The 19217-nt window shown below is 43.6% G+C and overlaps 1 protein-coding gene across 6 annotated transcripts in view; it reads left to right on the forward strand.

The window, feature by feature from the left end:
• The window catches only part of epha3 (eph receptor A3), a 126389-nt gene that overhangs the window by 102097 nt on the left and 5075 nt on the right, over positions 1 to 19217 (forward strand). For all 6 annotated transcript variants that reach the window (XM_035603838.2, XM_047337211.1, XM_035603837.2 and 3 more), the window contains 6 exons: positions 2619 to 2804; positions 5787 to 5848; positions 7744 to 7953; positions 10109 to 10258; positions 10649 to 10842; positions 15828 to 15983. In XM_035603838.2, coding sequence (XP_035459731.1) covers positions 2619 to 2804; positions 5787 to 5848; positions 7744 to 7953; positions 10109 to 10258; positions 10649 to 10842; positions 15828 to 15983 — 958 coding nt within the window. The remainder of the gene's footprint in view (positions 1 to 2618; positions 2805 to 5786; positions 5849 to 7743; positions 7954 to 10108; positions 10259 to 10648; positions 10843 to 15827; positions 15984 to 19217) is intronic.

A 19217-nucleotide genomic window follows, 5' to 3' on the forward strand; every position in this document is an offset into this window, starting at 1 on the left:
CCGGCAGTATAGATGAGACTGAAGCACAGCGCGCACACAAGTGCAGGCCGGTCTCCAGAGTCCCTCCAGCTCTCCGCTCTGTGAAGCTGCCAGGACGGCTGGGAGTCTAATACCTGAGTCCACGCTGGAATTATGCTGTACACTCCCCAATGCGTATTTCATAGCACATATCCGAGGCCAATCATATATTTTCGAGGGTTGGAGTGAGGCATGGGTGGATATTGGCTTTTAAAAAGAAAGAAAAAAGATGTCAGATATGAAGAGGTCAGTGTCGGTCACTTCTCTTGTGCAGTATTTGTGTTTCACTGTAGAATCTATCAACACTACACTGATTTCATGTGGGAATCACTTATCATGATCTTTTTTCGAAGGTGGTATTTTGATTTCTCACAGCAAAGAAGGCAGGCAAGAGGGAAAGAAAAGTTCTAAGACACACATGACAGCTATATTAAGTGTGTTGCAGGTTAAAAAAAGTAGACAGCAGTATGGAACATTTTCTTTCTAACTTTGAAGCTATTAGATTCAATAAAAAAGGAATTCATAATAATGAAATTATAGTTTTAAAGTATCTTTATCATATTTGCATAACCAAGAGAGTTTGAGCTTTACCCACACTTCAGACTGAAGAAGGCTAATGTACACAGTAGAAAGCTAGGAGTCTGATTTGTTTGAGTGTATCTTCATACTTTCAACTGGCTGAGCAGTACATTGTACAATTAGTCTATTTTTTTTTTTATCCTTTCTGGAAACTGACTGTGAAATCGTGTTCAGGAACATCATATCTTATTTAATAGGAATTAATAGCCTTAATTTCCGTCTCAAAACAAACTTTAGATGGAGGATTTCAACAAAGACAAAATGATGATAATATTGTTATCATAGAAAAAACAGCAGAGAAATCTCCCTGGGTCACTCCGCATGAAAGCATTAAAATGTTCCCAGGGTTTTATATCCATGTAGATAAGATAAGAACAATTCGAGTTGAATATTAAATCTTATAATAATATATAATGTTTACATTATAAACATCTCTGTCCGTCAACTTCAATGCAGGGTAGGCCCATATACTGTACGGGATTTTTATGAAGTCGTACTGTAATTGCATTCTGAACAACATACAACACACCTCTTCTTTCCCCATCCCTGCCTCAGCCCCCATCTGTCTTCATTAAACATGTAACAAGACTTTGATCCGCTTGCCAATCGGTGATTGTGTTAGAAGACAGAACACACGCTGCATGCTCTTACACGGGTCAGACTTTCTGATCAAAGTTGGATACCTAGCTCTGCTCAGAACAGGAAAGGAGCGAGCGCCCCTAATCAAGCCTCATTAAACCGGGATCTTCTTTCTCGGAGTGACCACATGAAAAAAGGCGCGTTGGCCTGGCTCGTCTGTCCACTGCTGAGGGCCAGAGGAACGGAGCGGGGCAGGGAAGGACAGGCATGCTCTTGGTGTTTGGACAGGCTGTAATTATTTTAGGCTAAGTTTTTCCAGACCCCGTTCCTTCGAGTCCAAGGTTTGACCCATGCTCTCTGATCCAGAGCTGCTATGGGAAACGATTGTCCAAGACCGAGGGAGATCTGCACATGTCTTAGCGCTGACATCACCACGCATGAGCACACTCAATATGCATTTACGCTATGGAGCAACGCACACAAACACATGGGCAAGATGTACACACTCCACTCATCCTCCGCAGTCCGGCCAAATCCCCGTCACCAGCTGTAACATGGCTGGCTGCCTTTGAAGTGGCCAGCCTGACTACAAAGCTTACAGGCCTTGGTGAACACACAGTCAAGTGGGAGCTGAAATAAACACACACACACACATCTCCACACATTGGCAAGGAATACTAATTGATTGCTCCCAGAGTGGACGTTAAGTCACACTGCTTGTAAATTTGACATAGAAGGAGAGTTGAAAGGTCACCATGCTGTCGGTTCACTTCGGGGTTGTCATTAAAACCGTTGGATTCCGGTGGATCCAATTCAAAGTAGTCTGTTTCATAGTTACTGGTCCTAACACTGATTTATGCCATGATTTCCCTTACAAAACCAATAAATAGGTTTCCTGATTGCCAAGAGTGAGATAATGCTTTTTTCTTAAGGTTCCTTTTTTCTGTAGTCCTTGTTTCCCTAATCTCTACAGTGGAGGCAACTGGTGTATAGTTAGCACAATCCTCAATCCGAATGGACTCAGTTATGAGAATAAGATAAGATAAAATAAGATAAGATAAAATAAGATAAGATAAGATAAGATAGATATTTTACGGATCCCAAGCTGTGGAATTCAAGCTAAGACCAAGTTTAATGCATTTCCTTTTCTTTCAATCAGTTCAGAGTCAGTTCCTTGTTAAACCTTAGATAATTAATTAAAGATGGACAAGTTCTCTGGAGAAATAAAATATGAAACTTCAAATATTATCTTCTCATAACAGACACCCTTCAAGCATATGCGGCTTAATTTCTCATGCACTTACACACGGACAAACATCTGGACCATTTCTTCCCTACTTACGATATGGTGATACGGTATTTCTATAGTGTTTCTGATGTTGGTCATTATTTAGAGATTTTTCATTGTGTTCTATTGCCCCCTCCATGATTTTATCACTCAGGCGAGTTTGGCGAGGTGTGCAGTGGTCGCCTGAAGCTGCCCAGCAAGAAGGAGATCTGTGTGGCCATCAAGACCCTGAAAGGAGGATACACAGACAAGCAACGGCGGGACTTCCTCGCTGAGGCGTCGATCATGGGACAGTTTGACCACCCCAACATCATCAGGCTGGAGGGGGTGGTGACACGCAGTAAGTGCATGCATCACTCATGACCTAATGGGGAACTTTCTCTGTGAAATCGACTGAGATCAGTTACTCAATCTCACTTAAATCACTAACATTTTTGGTCAAGTACTTCATTAAATTGCATCGCAAACATGAGGCAGTTGGCAATAATGTTTAACAAATTAAGTTTCAGCTAGAGAATAGAATAGAGCAGAGGAAAGCATAATAGGAACGGAGAAAGAAAGAACAGAGATAATTTGTATTCCCATTCCGTCACACATCTAACATCTCCAGCGAGTCATTTTACCGATTCCGGATTTGCAATTGTCTTTGACAAATGGCTCTGAAGTGGCTGACACTTCTGTGAAAGAGCACAGGAGTTTTATTGAGTTGCCATGGTGTAAATCTCTGCAGATCAATGTGCTTTGATCAAAGGCTGTGTCCAAAGCGGGTATGAATCCATAAATCCATATCTCTGACTCGCGGCCCTCTGGGCCTCTTTATAAGACTATCATTAGCACACAGAAGGCCTCTTTAAAAAGGAATGACTGCAGAAAAAGGGAAATAATGAGTCTGAACTTTGTCGCTGAGAAACGGGCCAGGCCCCTATCTCTCCCTGCGGCGCCGGGCTCGTTAAGTAGTTCTGCCATGTTATTCTAAAGAGTGGAATAAAATACCTGGAGAACTTCCCCTCACTTTATTGTCCTCAATTTTCGGTTCCTTTTATTTTGTCTCATTTGTTCTTTTTTCCCCCATTGTTTCTTTTTCCCCTTCTCTTGCATAATCTCGGTACCCTAATTGCTTCCCGACTCTAAAATTTGCCTTCCACGACTCATTGGCATGACTTCTTTTAATCAAAAACAGTATTACTAACATAGGATCTCAACGTGTGCGGTGAAAAATGGACGGAGATCGGTATTGTAACCGTATTCTTTTGATTAAATAGGTCTTGGATTCTATCTCCGTTTAGCTTGCTCAACACCGAACGTTTTAGTGAGCAGTTGAGACACTTGAGATTCATCAATCTGAGTCATCAGTGACAGGCCTGAGAGCTATCACTTCCTTCTCAGGAGCAAAGTTAATCATTGGATTATGAAATTGTATTACATAGTTTTCATTAGTGAATGGTGAAAATTAATACAGTGAAACAAGCAGTTAGTCCTCAGTTGACTGTTCTTTAGCAGATGTTCTACTTTTTTAAATTATATATTTTATGAGGAAAAAAATGACTGTTTATCTGAATAAACAGCAACTTTGTGAAGGACAGGAAAGGACAGGATTTTGTGTGTGTGTGTGTGTGTGTGCGTGTGTGCGAGCGAGCGAGCGAGCGTACATTACATTTAGAGGGAAACCCTGAACACATGCATGAGTTTTAGCAGTACGAGTGCAGGACAAAGTTTTAAGAGGACCATTTGATATGCTCTCACACAAACCTACACACACACACACACACACACACACACACACACACACACACATCCCCCCACGACACACACAGCGGTTGGGTGATTTATTAAGCTGCTCCTGTTAATTCTTAATAATCCTGAGACTTTCACACCCCATTTACCTTGCTGCTGCTTTTGGCTGATCCACAGGCTGCGCATTTGCTGGCACACACACGCACACACACACACATGAACTCTTTTCTCTTACACTCACACATACACAATCCCGTTAAAAGGGGGCTCGGGGGCCTTTATCTTTTCTGCCAATGTTCGGAACATAGCAAAAGAGGGAAGAGGAGAGAAGGGTGGGCCGAGTGTGTGTGTGTGTGTGTGTGTGTGTGTGTGTGTGTGTGTGTGTGTGTGTGTGTTCCTGTCTGCAACTTATTGTGTTTAAATACTGAGGTTGTTTTTTTTTCTCTGACTTACAGAGAAAGTTTTGCATCTATAGCGAGACAATCTATTCATTTAATTTAAAGAATTACTTTTTTATGTCAGTCTCTGACTCATAGGGACATTTTGAACTGTACTTCACACGCACAGCTGCTTTGTTCAGATCTGTGTTCATTTTATTAAAGATATTGAGTCATTGGAAATGTTTATTTTTTGTCCAATGAGAGTAATAGATTTATTTCTTTTGACAACGGATTCCATCACGCTCTCCACTCAACTCATGTCATTCCTGAAAAAAGAGTCTGTCTCACCAGATGTGGGGATGGTTCACAATACATGCAGGAAGAATACAAAGTAAAAAAGGAAAGGTAGGGCGATACAGAAAAGGTAGGTAGAGAATGAGAGTAGGCAGGGGGAGGAGGGAGGAGGCAACATTAATCAGAATAAAATGGAGAAGACGCGTACAGCCGGTGGTGAGGCGGCAGTGAAGCAGGGAGAACAAAGCCATCTGGGACACAAACAAGTTCTGACACCGATGCTGTTCATTTAACAATGGCTGATTTAAAGGTTTCTTAAAGAGATTTTTTTTCCTTTTCTTTTTTCCTCAGTAATAAACCTTGAGTCAGCCATAGTCTGATCAGGTACAGATGATTGCAGGCGGCGTGGATTTACAGCCAGGTCTTGCACAGAAATAAAGATGTCACACTTTGACAGCTGACCTGCTGGGGCTCTACAAACTATGACTAAGATCATTTCATTCTGCTCTTTGTGTGTGTGTGTGTGTGTGTGTGTGTGTGTGTGTGTGTGTGTGTGTGTGTGTGTGTGTGTGTGTGTGTGTGTGTGTGTGTGTGTGTGTGTGTGTGTGTGTGTGTGTGTGTGTGTGTGTGAGTGAGAGAGACATAGAGAGCCATAAAAGAGAAGTTCAACCTGGTCCCTATCAGGGCCCATGTACTGTACATGTACAGTACTGTATATCTGCTTTAAGTCGAGTTACAGTCCTCCCTAAATACTCCCTATGACTGTTTCAGAGAATAAATCTGACAGTATATGTTGTGATATTTAAGCATTGGGATCTTTCGTACAGCAAACAGCAAACTCATTGTCCACATTTTGTGAGAAATACAACTGATATGATGTGACCATAAGTGGGAATCTTCTTCTTTTGTCACAGGTAAACCCGTGATGATTGTCACCGAATACATGGAGAATGGATCCCTGGACAGCTTCTTGAGAGTATGTAATCAAATAAACACACACAAACACACATTTTTGGAGGAAGTGCAGAAGATTAAGTAACTCACACCAGACAACCACCTTAATGCGGTGAAAACAAGTCACCAAGCTGCATTCTAACGTCACCGGAGAGCAGTACAGTAAATCTTTGCTCTTAAATTTAAAAAAGTGACATCTGTCTAGAAGGGCTCAATCTGTCAACTGCTCAATAGTGACATTGGATTCAAATAGGTGTTGAAACCATTAAATACAATACCCATGAAATCCTGGAGAAAGAGTAAAATTAAAATAGCCGTAAGTTAATGCTGTCTTCTGCTTTCACAAAGTCTGAACGTCATCAAACAAATCTATCTTTTGTGCCTCCATTCGCATCAAAGTAAAAATGTACTGTATATACATATATTTGTCAGTTTCACATAGCAAAAAGTTTCTCCCACGATTAAAAGTGCAGTAATTGGCGTTCTTGCGATGAAGGCTGATTCTGACTGTTTCAGCTGCAATCTCCATTTAGGGCCTATCATATTCTACAGTTTAAATGTCTGTATCCCCACTCTTCTCCCGGCTGTAGGAGTGAATTTCATTCTTGCCATGTCCCAGCCTCTTACTTATTGTTACTGAATCAGGAATAGACCTGACCCACTGAAATTAGCCAAAGGACAAAAGCCAAGCCACAACACTGGCCTGAAAGCAAGTGTGCTGATGCCTGTTTTAGCCCTTTTCTGTTTTTCCACATGCGTCTTCACAGCATCAACTCACATCCAGGAGTGGCTGTTGATTCCCGACATTTCGAGAGAGGCCTGCACTTTATCATAGAAAATGTGTCATACAATGCGAACACGCTCACACAAATTCATAGCACATGCACCGCAGCCCGCTCTGTTGTGCCGAATCTGCCAAGCTTTGTAGTGACTAAGCCAGGTGGTCTGGCCACTAATTGCTCGGGATGAAATGGGAGGTGGGCCGGACCTGGCTGGTTTTTCAAAGGAAAACACTCATCTTACCCTCATTTCACAGATGAATGTGAAGCGCAGTACCTGAGCGAAAAAATACCATAGATAATGTATCACCCTAAGCTCTCTTCTCTACTCGCATGTCCACTGTTTATATTTCTTCCCCATCCAGGCACCAGCAGTGGATCACAGAACATATAGGCCTACTTGTAAGCACTTGCCAATGCACACAGAACAAAATGTGCATGTTGTATCTAACCACTGTGCAACTGAACAATAAAATAATGGGGAGTTGCATTATGACCAGATTTCTCAGTAATTTGATGAGAGTGTCATGGAAGGATGAAACATCGGTATTGGTTTGCATTGCAGTGCATGCTTTCTTGAAATCAACACCCATTTGCTTTTGAAATTTGAATTTTCAGTATTTCTAGCCCTGAAAAACTGTACAGACACTCTGACACTCTAAAACCCTAAAATTATAGAGGTATAAATTCATGGATGCTTGTGAAGAACTCAAACAAAAAGTCACGTAAATCAGGTCAGTAACAAAAACAAGAAGTACTTTCATAGTCATCACAACAACAGTCAAACAATGAATATATAATAAAAAAGCATAATGTGAGTAGTCGACAGAAGCATATGTGCTGATTTAAAAAGATAATTTCAGCTATGTATTGGTTTGATCCTAATTTCCATACATTACTGTGTCTCTGGCTGTGGGATTTCACAGTTGAAATGAAGCTGAGGTGCAGAATGTCAAAGGTGTTTTTTAAAGGTTAATGAAAATGCTGTGTATATTAATGTAAAAAGGCTTCATGTTATGCAAATACCCAGAAAGGTCAGACTCACTTTGTGTCCTACTCCATATACAATAAAATTGCGGTATTAACGGCGCATGCCTCTCTTCCTTTCATTTATCCTCTCTCTGTGTCTTTCTTGTAGAAACACGATGCCCAGTTCACAGGAATCCAGTTGGTCGGCATGCTGCGCGGCATCGCCTCCGGCATGAAGTACCTGTCGGACATGGGCTACGTTCACCGAGACCTGGCGGCTCGAAACATCCTGGTCAACAGCAACCTGGTGTGTAAAGTGTCAGACTTCGGACTGTCACGAGTGCTGGAGGACGACCCGGAGGCCGCGTACACCACCAGGGTGAGCTGGAGCACGAATGCAAACTAAAGACACGTTGAGCAGAGTTCTGGGGAACAAGAGGAATATGATGCTTAAAATGCTATGTTACGTAAAACAAAACAAAAAATAAGAAATATATGAAACTCTATTCAGCAACACTTGTAATTACGTGCCCCGACGTCAATAATGTGAACTCAAAAATACTGCACATTTACACCTTCCATTGTCCCCGGCTCTTTCTCCCAAACATGCATACAGTATCGTATCCCTTATTAATCCGCTGAGAGCGCTTGCTCTCACTGCATTCCCCTGCCGTGGCAATAAAGAACAACACCGACATAAAAGCAGAGTTGTGATAAGACCAACATAAATCCACAAAACTTTCCCCTCCCTGCACCGCTGCACTATACACCAAGTGGGAGGCTGCAGAGAGCAGCTCTCCAAGCACCATGTGCCATGAAGGAATGCATTACGTTGATAAGGAGTTCTGTGTGTTCGTGTGGTCAAATGGTCTCTTGACCCGTCCGCCCCCTCAACGTCCTCATCAATTCTTAGATTTGATATCGAATGACACTTTGATGCTCTGCAGAATTTGTTTTACGGTCACAAGCTTGCAACTCTTACAACATTGGAAAAGAAAGAAAAAAAAAATCTTAACAGAAACCATAGGAACAGAAATACCGCAAAGGTGGTCAGCTTGTGAGGTGAGGTCATTTGCTTTTGGGGAAACAGTTCAAATCTTGAAAGGTTGCAGATGGTATATAGTTAAATCAGATTTGTAATTACGTAAACTCATCTCAACCTATTGTTGTTTTTAACTTGATTTACTTTTTGATGCTCATGTGACAACAGGAAGCACAACGAGCAGGCACGCCACTGAACTGTACCTTTTCACAGAATGTCTGTGTGTGTGTGTGGTCATTTCTATCAAACGACCCTGTGGTCTAGGCCATGCGTGCAGTTCCTTTAAACACAGTGTAATTTGCTGGCTGGGTATTGCATGTCAAATAAACAGTCAGTGTACCGTTTCTCCCGGATATAGAATAATCTAAAATCATAAAACAGAATAATAAACTCCGGCACGTTACAGTTACTGACAGCGCTCCACACATGCTGGCAGATTCTCATCCAGCCCTCAGTGGAAGTCTCCACTATTTCTCACTTACTGTTAAGGTTTGTGTGTGTGTGTGTGTGTGTGTGTGTGTGTGTGTGTGTGTGTGTGTGTGTGTGTGTGTGTGTGTGTGTGTGTGTGTGTGTGTGTGTGTGTGTGTGTGTGTGTGTGTGTGTGTGTGTGTGTGTGTGTGTGTGTGTGTGTGTGTGTTCCGTGTGTGTGTCCCGTGTGTGTGAGTGTGTGTGACAGCAAAGAACTAGGCAAATACTGAGTAACTTCACCAATGACTCTGTTAGCATTGGCTGCCATTGGCCTCCTTTCCTCAGCTCCGTTTTCCTCACTTGTCCCACCCCAGCTCATGCAGGGAAGGTCGGATTGATTTGATTATCAGGTTTTTCTTCTGTTTCTTTAAGGTTGATATCGACACTTTTTGATTAAAACTGTGCATGGTCAATATTTTTGTTACACCAATGTTCAGTTTCTTCGTATGACTATTTTCAAATCCCAGATTCTAAGAATGTTTATAATAGCCAGTGAGGGAAAGAAAAAAATGAATCAATGGAACATGAACATTTTCCATTGCAAGTCTATCTCAACTCAACAGCTCCTGCAGGCGACATGGAGCAGGTTTCACTGCAGCTCCTCCACACACCACAGGGAATGGTCACGATAGTATTTCAGATAACTGTTAGAGTTGCGGATCTGCGGTTGAGATCGCCATGCTCGGGCCAAACCACAGAGCCCATATTGGTTAACAGATTTAGGCCTTTGCATGTGACATAAACATGTGCCTTGATATTTTATTTTACCGGAATACAGCTACACCCAATTTCAGGACCATGCTGTCTAAACTTGCAGTCCATTCGTAATATACAAACCATCACATTCGTACCACATTTCAGCACATTTGTTCTTTTTCAGGACATTCGTCTGCGATCAGAAGGTCTGATTTCTTTCATGAATGTCATGTACAAGAGTAAAGCGAGCAGCCACGGTGCGTGGCAATATTGGGTAACGAGACACTCTCTCTCTCCCCCCACCCCACCCTCCTCCTCTCTCTCTCAGGGAGGTAAGATCCCTATTCGGTGGACAGCACCAGAGGCCATTGCCTACAGGAAGTTTACATCAGCCAGCGACGCTTGGAGTTATGGCATTGTACTGTGGGAAGTGATGTCATATGGGGAGCGGCCTTACTGGGAGATGTCCAATCAGGATGTAAGTACTGCCAAGTTGCCAAGTTAACTTCCTTTAGCAGGGATGTGTGGTGCACCCAACCTTGTAACAGCGCGGCCAACTTGGCACATTTGACCAGTTTCATTCAAGGGAAGTATGCAAAGGCTCTGGCAACTGAAGATTAGCTGTTTCAGTTCATTTTCAGAGCTTTGTAAATGGACGTCATGTCTTTGAAATCTTAACTAAAGTATCTTTTAATTCCATTCAGGTCTGTATAATACACCTAGCACATATATTTGAGTTTCAATATGTGTAATGCACCACTAAGGGCGTAACAATACACAGAACATTTGAGTCAGAAAAGTTATCAAACCTAATGAGATACCTGAATATATAATTTCTTCAATCTTGTATTTTCCCAAATACATCAAGGTAATAAAAGCTGTAGATGAGGGTTACCGCCTCCCCCCGCCCATGGACTGTCCGGCCACCCTCTACCAGCTGATGTTGGACTGCTGGCAGAAGGAGAGGAACAACCGGCCCAAGTTTGAACAGATAGTCAGCATCCTGGATAAACTCATCCGCAACCCTGGCAGCCTCAAAATCACAGCGAACACCACATCCAGGTATTACATGTTTTGCCTTCTGGTGTAATATTGTTTGCATTATACCTTTCATAGCAGATCAAAAGACTGTCTTCCCTGTCATCATAATACATTGGGATTCTGATGACTTTTGCAGTTTTAATTTCCAGGAATGGCGCTCAATTTCGCATTATAATGTAATGGACTATAATAAGACAGTCATAGATGAAAAAGATATTAGATGTATATGTTGCTCTTGCGAACTCGACATAAACATTGTGTTCTTGCTTTCTATATTTGCCAGGTGTTATGAGATAATAGGCTCCACTTATCAACAACACCCCCCCCCCCCCCCCCCCCCCCATATTCACCTTAAACAATTTCAATGAATATTTATCATTCTAGTACAGTGTAATGACGTATTGCTCCCTACTCCCCCCTCCCCTTGTGCTTCTGTCCTTTGTTGGGACAACCACTGTGTCCCAGGGGGCCACTAGGAATCACTGCTGCCCATGTACAGTTGTCAGTTCTGGGCAGGGAGGGGGACAAGCGCTCGGTCTGCAGCAAACGACCATGGTATTATGGAGACGTCAAAGCTCATAACATTGACTAATGATTTCTTAAGAAAGTGAAAATAGGTCCCTTGGAGTTTGCATGTAATTTTCCTGATTGCCTTTTAACACTGAGCGAGCACAGGCTGGCCGACAGAGGCGGCTGCAGTGATTTATGAGAACCGTGTGTGCATGTGTGTATCTGCGTATGTGTGTGGTGGCGGCAGTTGCACAACGGGAGCAGCTGCGCTCAGCTCCACACACCTCGTTTGTCTCGGGGATGGCCTGGCTGGCGGGTGGAGCGACCCCCTCCTCCGCGGTCCCCAGACCAAAGCCTGGGACCGGAGTGGAGCATCTGGAGACTTCGGGGGTGGGACCTGGTCAGAGTTTAGTGTCCCTGCGTGGATGAAGAGGGACTGGAGTCAGTGGGCCAAGGTTGGCCGTCAGAGACTAATTACGGGGCCAACAGGAGTCAAGTCAGGGTTAGAGGCCACCGTCAATCCCACTGACTTTACAGGGTGTCTAAAACGTATGAGATCACAGGTTATCCTGTTTTCAAACTGAAGAAGTGTCTCCCTTCGTGCTAAACAACGAAGGCCAATTGCTGCAACCACTCAAACTTGAATACAACTAGGACACATGCTAAATACATGTCAGTTAATATTAATGTGCAGTGGTCAGTAATGCACTGCTACAGATGGAGTCGGTTTGGGCTTTTATACAATTACCATTTCTCCTTTCAAGACATAATGAATAATGAAAAGACCATGTGAACGCGGAAACAACAAATCTAATTTATAATATTACTCCTCACCGTACGTCATTTTTAAACAAACTGTCCAGAGAATATTAGGGTCTTTGGTTCATTTTCAGTAGCAGCTGGATTGGAAATGAGGTTGGAGCTGAAATATCAGCTAACCAGATTCCTGGTAAAGGACAGAGTAAGGGGGACTTTGGACTGGGGGCCACGGCCGCAGATGGAACTGAGCCGAGAGCTGTGTTGGTGTGTATCTTGGCCTGTAGAGTAAGATTGGGACCGGGAAAGAAGGTTTCCCTTCGGTGAAAGGAAGCCAGTTAATGGAGCTAAAGAACAAAGATATTTATTCAAAGCTGTGAGGATAAAACGAGGCACGTTACAGGGAAACATAATATGTTAGTCGTGTGAATCAAAAATGACAAAAGGTTTGGTTTGGGAGGTATAGGAAACTGGGAACGGGACACGGGACAAGTTAGATTCCAAGCATTGAGGACCAATACTTTTGAATTAGATTAGCTGAAATGAACTCAATCAAAAACTCTATTCAACAGCACTGAAACTCCACAGTGAAACTCTGGCGAGTGATACATGTAAATCAAGCATCTGTATTAAGAATCATGCGTTGTTGAGTGGAATCATATTCAAAATGTCACACTTGAATACATTTAGGTTAATAGCCTCCCTCAGACCACCTAAGTAGTATTGATTAAAACTACATCATATTCATGGTATCCAGCCGTGGCGAAAGACACCTAATGGCCTCGTATCAGATTTTCGATTAAAAGGGGCTGACGTCGGCCCCTGTGCGTCAGACTTACCTCTCCCATGGACACCCAGGGAATTGCCCCAGTAACAGGGAGAAGTGGATTCCTCCCACACTGTCCTACCAACATGAATCTGTTCACGGTCGACTCCTCGTGCACCTCACTCCTCCCTCGAGAGCGTTAAAAACAGGAGACTGCACAGCCCTGGTTATTTAGAGGTCAAAAGAATGAAAGATTGAGCATAAGAAGGGAAGGGAAATGAAAACGAGGAGGGGGGGTGGATTTTACTCACTCTCCGGTGTATTTATACTTCCCTCTGTTCAAGCAGTTGTTTTCTGCGATGCTTTATGGTGTTAAGTCCACGAGGGGGTTTTGAAAAAACCCTTTCTGCCGTCAGACAGATGCTTTCTCTCCTCTTTACTTTCCCCTCCATCACAACCCTCTGTTTTTCCCTCCAATCATCTTGTCTCTCCCGAGCTGCCGCCGCGAGATGTTGCTGAAAGTGTAACAACAAAGGAAACAAAAGAAATGATAAGGGAGGGGAAACAAGGTCATTTGCAGTTTACTCCTCGAAGGAGACCAGAAGAGGGGTAGAGACAGCGGAGGATGAAGGGGGAGACGAGATCAGAGAAAGGGTACAGAAGAGGAGAGGATCAATAATCAGCTGAACACTTGTATCCCGACATCCCAAAAGTTAAAATGACTTTTTTGGGTATATATACATTTTCATCCAAACTCGTTTTGCACCAATTATATTTATATGAAAAGATTGTCACTTACAATCCTTGTAATCATTCCTTTACACCAGCCCTAACCCCCCCCCCCCCATATAATCGTTTTTTCATTCCTCTTAGGGAGAGTCACACACTCCCCCAACCCCCCCACCGCCTCAAACAGCAAAATATCCCCACTGTCTAGCCCTCAATTCCCTCCTTTTTCTACAAACCAGTCTCTCCAGGGGGTCCTGGGGGGCCCCAGCATTTTGACAGGCCTCTGATCTGGCAGGAAAAGACTCAATAATTGTAACAACACCCACTCCACCATCTTTTTATTTTTTTTCCTCCCCTTTTATCTTCCCTTTCCCTTGCCTCTGTTTGAGATGTCATCTCACTTTTGATGGCGTAGTGTGGTGCTTTTGACATAGTCGCTTGGTGGGAGCTTGATGATTTTCTATTGTAACATCCATTTGATTGTATCTTTACATTTTCACACACACAAACACACACACACACTGGCTCCCGACGTCCCTGCCAATCCAAATCAGTCAGGCCGAAGAGGACTCCCTGATATTCTATCGAATTTATTTACAAGGCTATGAATAATATTCCCAGAGGGAGAACTACCCTGTCTTCTCTCCTGTCCCGTCCCGGCTTGTTCGCAGGGCTCTATTTCCCTTGTGTGCGTATGTGTGTTTGTTCCTCTCTTGAAGCAGGTGCCTTTGTCTAATCTGCAATCTCGGTGCAGCATGTCCTTATCTGAAGAAAGGAAAAAGTGTGTGCCTTTCCAACCCAGTTTTAAAGGCCACTCAATAATTCGGAAATGAACACACAAAGTGATCGAACCATGATCTGGGTATCGTTTAATGGATTATTGGGTTCCAGAGACCTAATGTGCTTTGACCTAGTTATTTTTTCTCATTTCCTGCCGTGATGTGGACGTGTTTCACCACAACAATATTTGTATAAAACACAGCGTCAGTCACGAGACCATAGATTAGACACTGCTGTCTTTGTCATCTCCACTTTCCCGGCCACTCTCCAGCTCAGATATTCCCTCTCTTGCTCTGCGTGTGTCTTTCTACCTCCCTTGTGCTTCCTCCTCCTCCCCCATCCTCGGCGAACATCCATCGGAGCCAGTCAGAACAGTGCCTGCAGCCTTTTCCCTCACCCTCTGCTGTTGACTGAGCACTCTGAAGCCCAACGCAGTGCATTTAATTTGATTTGATCCAATTGAAACCATCAAGTCTAATCAAATCTTATATTGCATTTTGCCCGCATGGTGCATGTACTGCAGGAAACGGTAATGAAATTAGACAGAAACCGATGCCGCTTTTGTTAGTAATGTTGTTCTTGAATATGTTAAATAACATTGTGTGGACGCTTGAATCCCACGTACTCAAAGCCCAACGGTATTGTGATGTTATATACTGTGTGTGCGTGCGTGTGTGTGTGTGTGTGTGTGTGTGTGTGTGTGTGTGGGGGGGGGGGGGCTGGGGGGTTTGGTCTGGGTTTTAAAGTTCGGCACAGATATACAAGCACAGTATGCAAACAATGTACTGCATGGTAAAATACATATAGACTCTTCATCAAAATAGACACAAATCTAATTACGACCAAAATATATAAATGTGTAGAAATCATGCAGTGACAGTTATTGTATTCAGCTCCATTCCCTTTGCCACAGCTGCGCCAATTCGATTTTTAAGTGCAATGCAGAGGCAAGACGATAGAGGAAGACCTGCTCAACATTTTAGGCAGACAACCAAATGTGCGCTACTCTTATACTCTTATAAATGCCCCGAGGCAGTTTTTGTTCTGCCAGTGATGCCTCTGCACTGCTCCCTGTAAATAATCCTGCTGCTGGTGGTGTCGCTGCTCACCAAGCCTTCCATAAACCCTGTTTCCATCCTGGCCTCCACCTGGAGGCTGCAGAGTCACACTTGGGGGGAAGTTTATTTTTTTCACTGCCCATTCTCCTCTGTGCTCACTTGGTGTGTACTTAAGGACAAGGTCAGTGCCTAGACTCAAAATATCAACGCTGTACAAACACTGTCCATGGTTCTCATGTCTCCCCCACTCCACAAGTCAGGTTTGACGGGACTCTCAGCTTTGTTTTTCTTAAACTATGCTATGTTCAAATTTTTGCAAAGAGATGACGCCACTGGTCATTACTCAAAGAAATGAGTGTCCTCCCTGACTAATGATACATGCTACCCCTTCCTTTCTCTCCTCTTAGGCCGGCCAACTTGCTGTTGGACAGGAGCAGTTCAGAGGTTCCCTCGATGGGGACGATGGGTGACTGGATGGATGGAATGAGGACCTTGCCCTGCAAGGAGGCCTTCTCTGGGGTCAGCTACAGCTCCTGCGACACCCTGGCCAAAACCTCCACAGAGTAAGGCAACAACACACGCAGACACACACACACACACACACACACACACACATTAGGGTTCTCTGCCAATTCATTTCATTAGTGTTTACAGGGCCCGAGTACCCGTGGCAAGGCCCAGGAATTTGGAGAGGCTCTTGGTGATGAACACACACACACACACACACACACACACACTTGTTCTCAGAGAGTAAAGAAAGCTATTGAGCCATTGCTAAAAGTGTCCAGATGAGACTCACGGTAACTCACAATGGCAGGGCTTTAGCCACGCTCTCAGTGTTGCAAGTGGGACCACAGAGGGAGAAGGTGAGAGCTAAATAGAGAAACAGAAAACAGAAAAAGAGGGAGAGGGAGTGAATTGTGAGTTCCTCGAGGAAACAAGAGAGAATCTGTTGAGGATGGGAGTGAGAGGCGAGATCCGACAAGATGAAATAGTGCAATAAGGACGTAGCTGGCAAAGAGGCAAAGATAGTCATGCAATCAAATTTCTGTTCCTCCCAATCATTATAGGTAAAGGTCCTTATTTATTTACAAAGGTTTTTGTTAGAGTTTGAGCACATACCAAAAATGATGATATAGATGAAGGGTATTTGTCTCAGCATAGGGTTTATTGAATCAATGTGTCTCAGTAAAGGGGAGATGAGAAAAAAGTTCCCAGATCGTGGATCAGGTTCTGACCAGGCTGAGAGGGATTTTGAATCCCAGGCACGGTCATAATAGACTGGGAGATCGTAATGATGAACAAACTTACAGTTCAGAGTGCGGCTCCTCGAGAAAATCAAGGGCCGCAGACTATTGACTACACCTGACTCTGTTTATTATATCTTTTTTTCCTTCCTTTTTTTGCCAGAGAAAAGTGCAGAAATGTTCTCTCTTTCTTCCTGCCTGCTCTTGCTGTGTTGGCCTGCTGCTGGTTTAACTGATGTGGAATGTGACTGGGTAAATAATTGGACATTTCAAATTATTCTGATCAAAGCAGCCGTTCGCCGCGGTGACGGCAGCGGCTGGGGCAGTTGGGAGAGGGTGGTCAGCGCTGCTGCCCGCTGTAACTGCACGCCGTCCATACTGCAGTCATTTACGGTGTTGTGCTGAATGTGTTCGAAAGAAGACACTTGAAACGTGTGTCCTTTTAAATGGCGATGAATTGTGGAGTTGAGAACAATACAGAGGCGGGACAGAAGTGACACTTAAAAGTGCTGGAACTAGTCCCAGTACTAGAACCAGTACAGAAGACAATGACATTTTTTTTTACCAGAGGCAACTTCCCACACTGGTGGCTCTGTACTGATCACTGCATTTAATATTATATGGCTGCTATTTGGAGAGTGCTAAATAGTGATTTATACCAAAGACCCCAAAGGAACATAAAGCAAAGTGTAGCTCTCTCTGGAGGGAGTGTGCGTGCGCTCTTCTGCGGAGGACACATTTTTTGAATTCCAGCAATTATACGGCTCCACACTGTAGATTTCTTTCTCGCTCTTCCTCCGATCGTTTCCCTCTTTTGTAAGCTCCATTCCAACACATGCTTCCCCGCACGTGTATAACGCTATTTATTCAACAAATGCCTGTAATTAATGAAACCTAACACGTTACGAAACAAAAAGGTAAAGCTTACATTGCGGAACAGATGGAAATCCACGTTAGGATTTGACAGAGTACATCACAGGTGAACCGCGACGGAATAACCTTGCACTGAAGAAATCATATCAGTCTACAATGCTTTTTTTTTTGCTTTTTTTTTTTTCGTGTATCTAGATGCTAAATTGGATCACCGCAGTATTAATCCACTGAAGGCTGCAGTCAGGGCACCCAAGGCTAACTCAGCTACAAGGCTAGCAGCCTTGGCCGAGACTATGCATCGCTCACTATAGATTGCTCTATTGATTCGTACAGTCTTAATCTCGTCCTTGATATTCAGCACAAGGCTTGGCAGGGCTCTGACCTGTGAGGAACAGTGATCATACTTGGCCGCGGTGTGCTGACTCATCAGCCGGAGTAATTGAAGTCCTTTTACGAAGAGGGGATAGGAGCGACTGACGAGGACATACCCCGTTGTTTGACCTGTTTTTTCTTCTTCTGACCAGAGTGCATGCAAAGTTCATTTTGGGTATTCGACTGCGGGAGTGACGGACAATGGACAATTGTAAGCAAGCAGACAATTTACTTTTGCACAGCCAAATACCCGACACTCACTTTGAATGTTGTCACCCCATTAAATGGCCGTTATCTGTTGTCATCGCTCCCATTATTAGGCTTTAGAAGGGGCGAACTGCACCTACCAGCAGCCCAGAAGTTGCAAATTTTCTCCCGCAAAAAACGACAACAACCATATAGATCGTCCACCCAAGCACCTTATTGCAAATCCATAGTTAACCTTTCATAACGTCTGGTGGCCGTAGGAATTGTGACAGGAGCAAAAGTGAGGCGACCCTGATGACATCATCGGACTTTTCAAATGGCAAACAGCTGTTTGTTTCCTCTGTACCGAGTACTTATCCTAATCCACCCCATGATCTTTCCCTAAACCTATTCAAGTAGTGTTTTGTGCATACATCTGATACGCCCCATGTTTATTATTGTAACCATGATGATGTAAGTCCAGCACGCAGCCGACTGAGCCAAGTAGGAGGTGGAACGGGACCCTGCTAATCCACATCTTTATTCCCCAGATGGCATCTGATAACCGCCATTTAACAGGGTGATAAAAAGCAGGTGGTACAGTACATGTGTATTCAGAGTCTTTAGGCTTCGCGCTCCTTTGTATATCAAGGTGGACCCATCAAGCCTCTCTGGTACAGGCTGCAAGAACACATGAATACTCACAACCTCACCCGGTATCCGTATTCTTTCAGCAACTCAACATAGCGACACCGCAAACGAGACATTTACTCGTTCCCATGTGTATATGTAAGTCGATGCAATGGTTATGTATGTTTGGTTTCTGTTCATGAAAAATTATTTTACACCAGGGTTCACTGTTAACTAAACTGGGGGGGGGGGGGGGGGGGGGTGGAAACAAGAGGTATTGCTGTGGGATGATGGGGATTGTTGAGTCAACAACGTGACACAGTGTAGAAAGAAACTTTCAACTGCTAATCTGTCTCGTGATGGGGAGTGTGTGTGTTTCTATGCCGACTAACTGTCTCTGGTTCTGATTTATAATCACGCCTCTCGTTTTTTTACAAGTTGCACTTGTGTGTTGTATTGTTATGTCACCATCATTGTCCACTCTTGGGA

The sequence above is a fragment of the Scophthalmus maximus genome, chromosome 14, assembly GCF_022379125.1.
Source record: "Scophthalmus maximus strain ysfricsl-2021 chromosome 14, ASM2237912v1, whole genome shotgun sequence".
Taxonomy (NCBI): Eukaryota; Metazoa; Chordata; class Actinopteri; order Pleuronectiformes; family Scophthalmidae; genus Scophthalmus; species Scophthalmus maximus.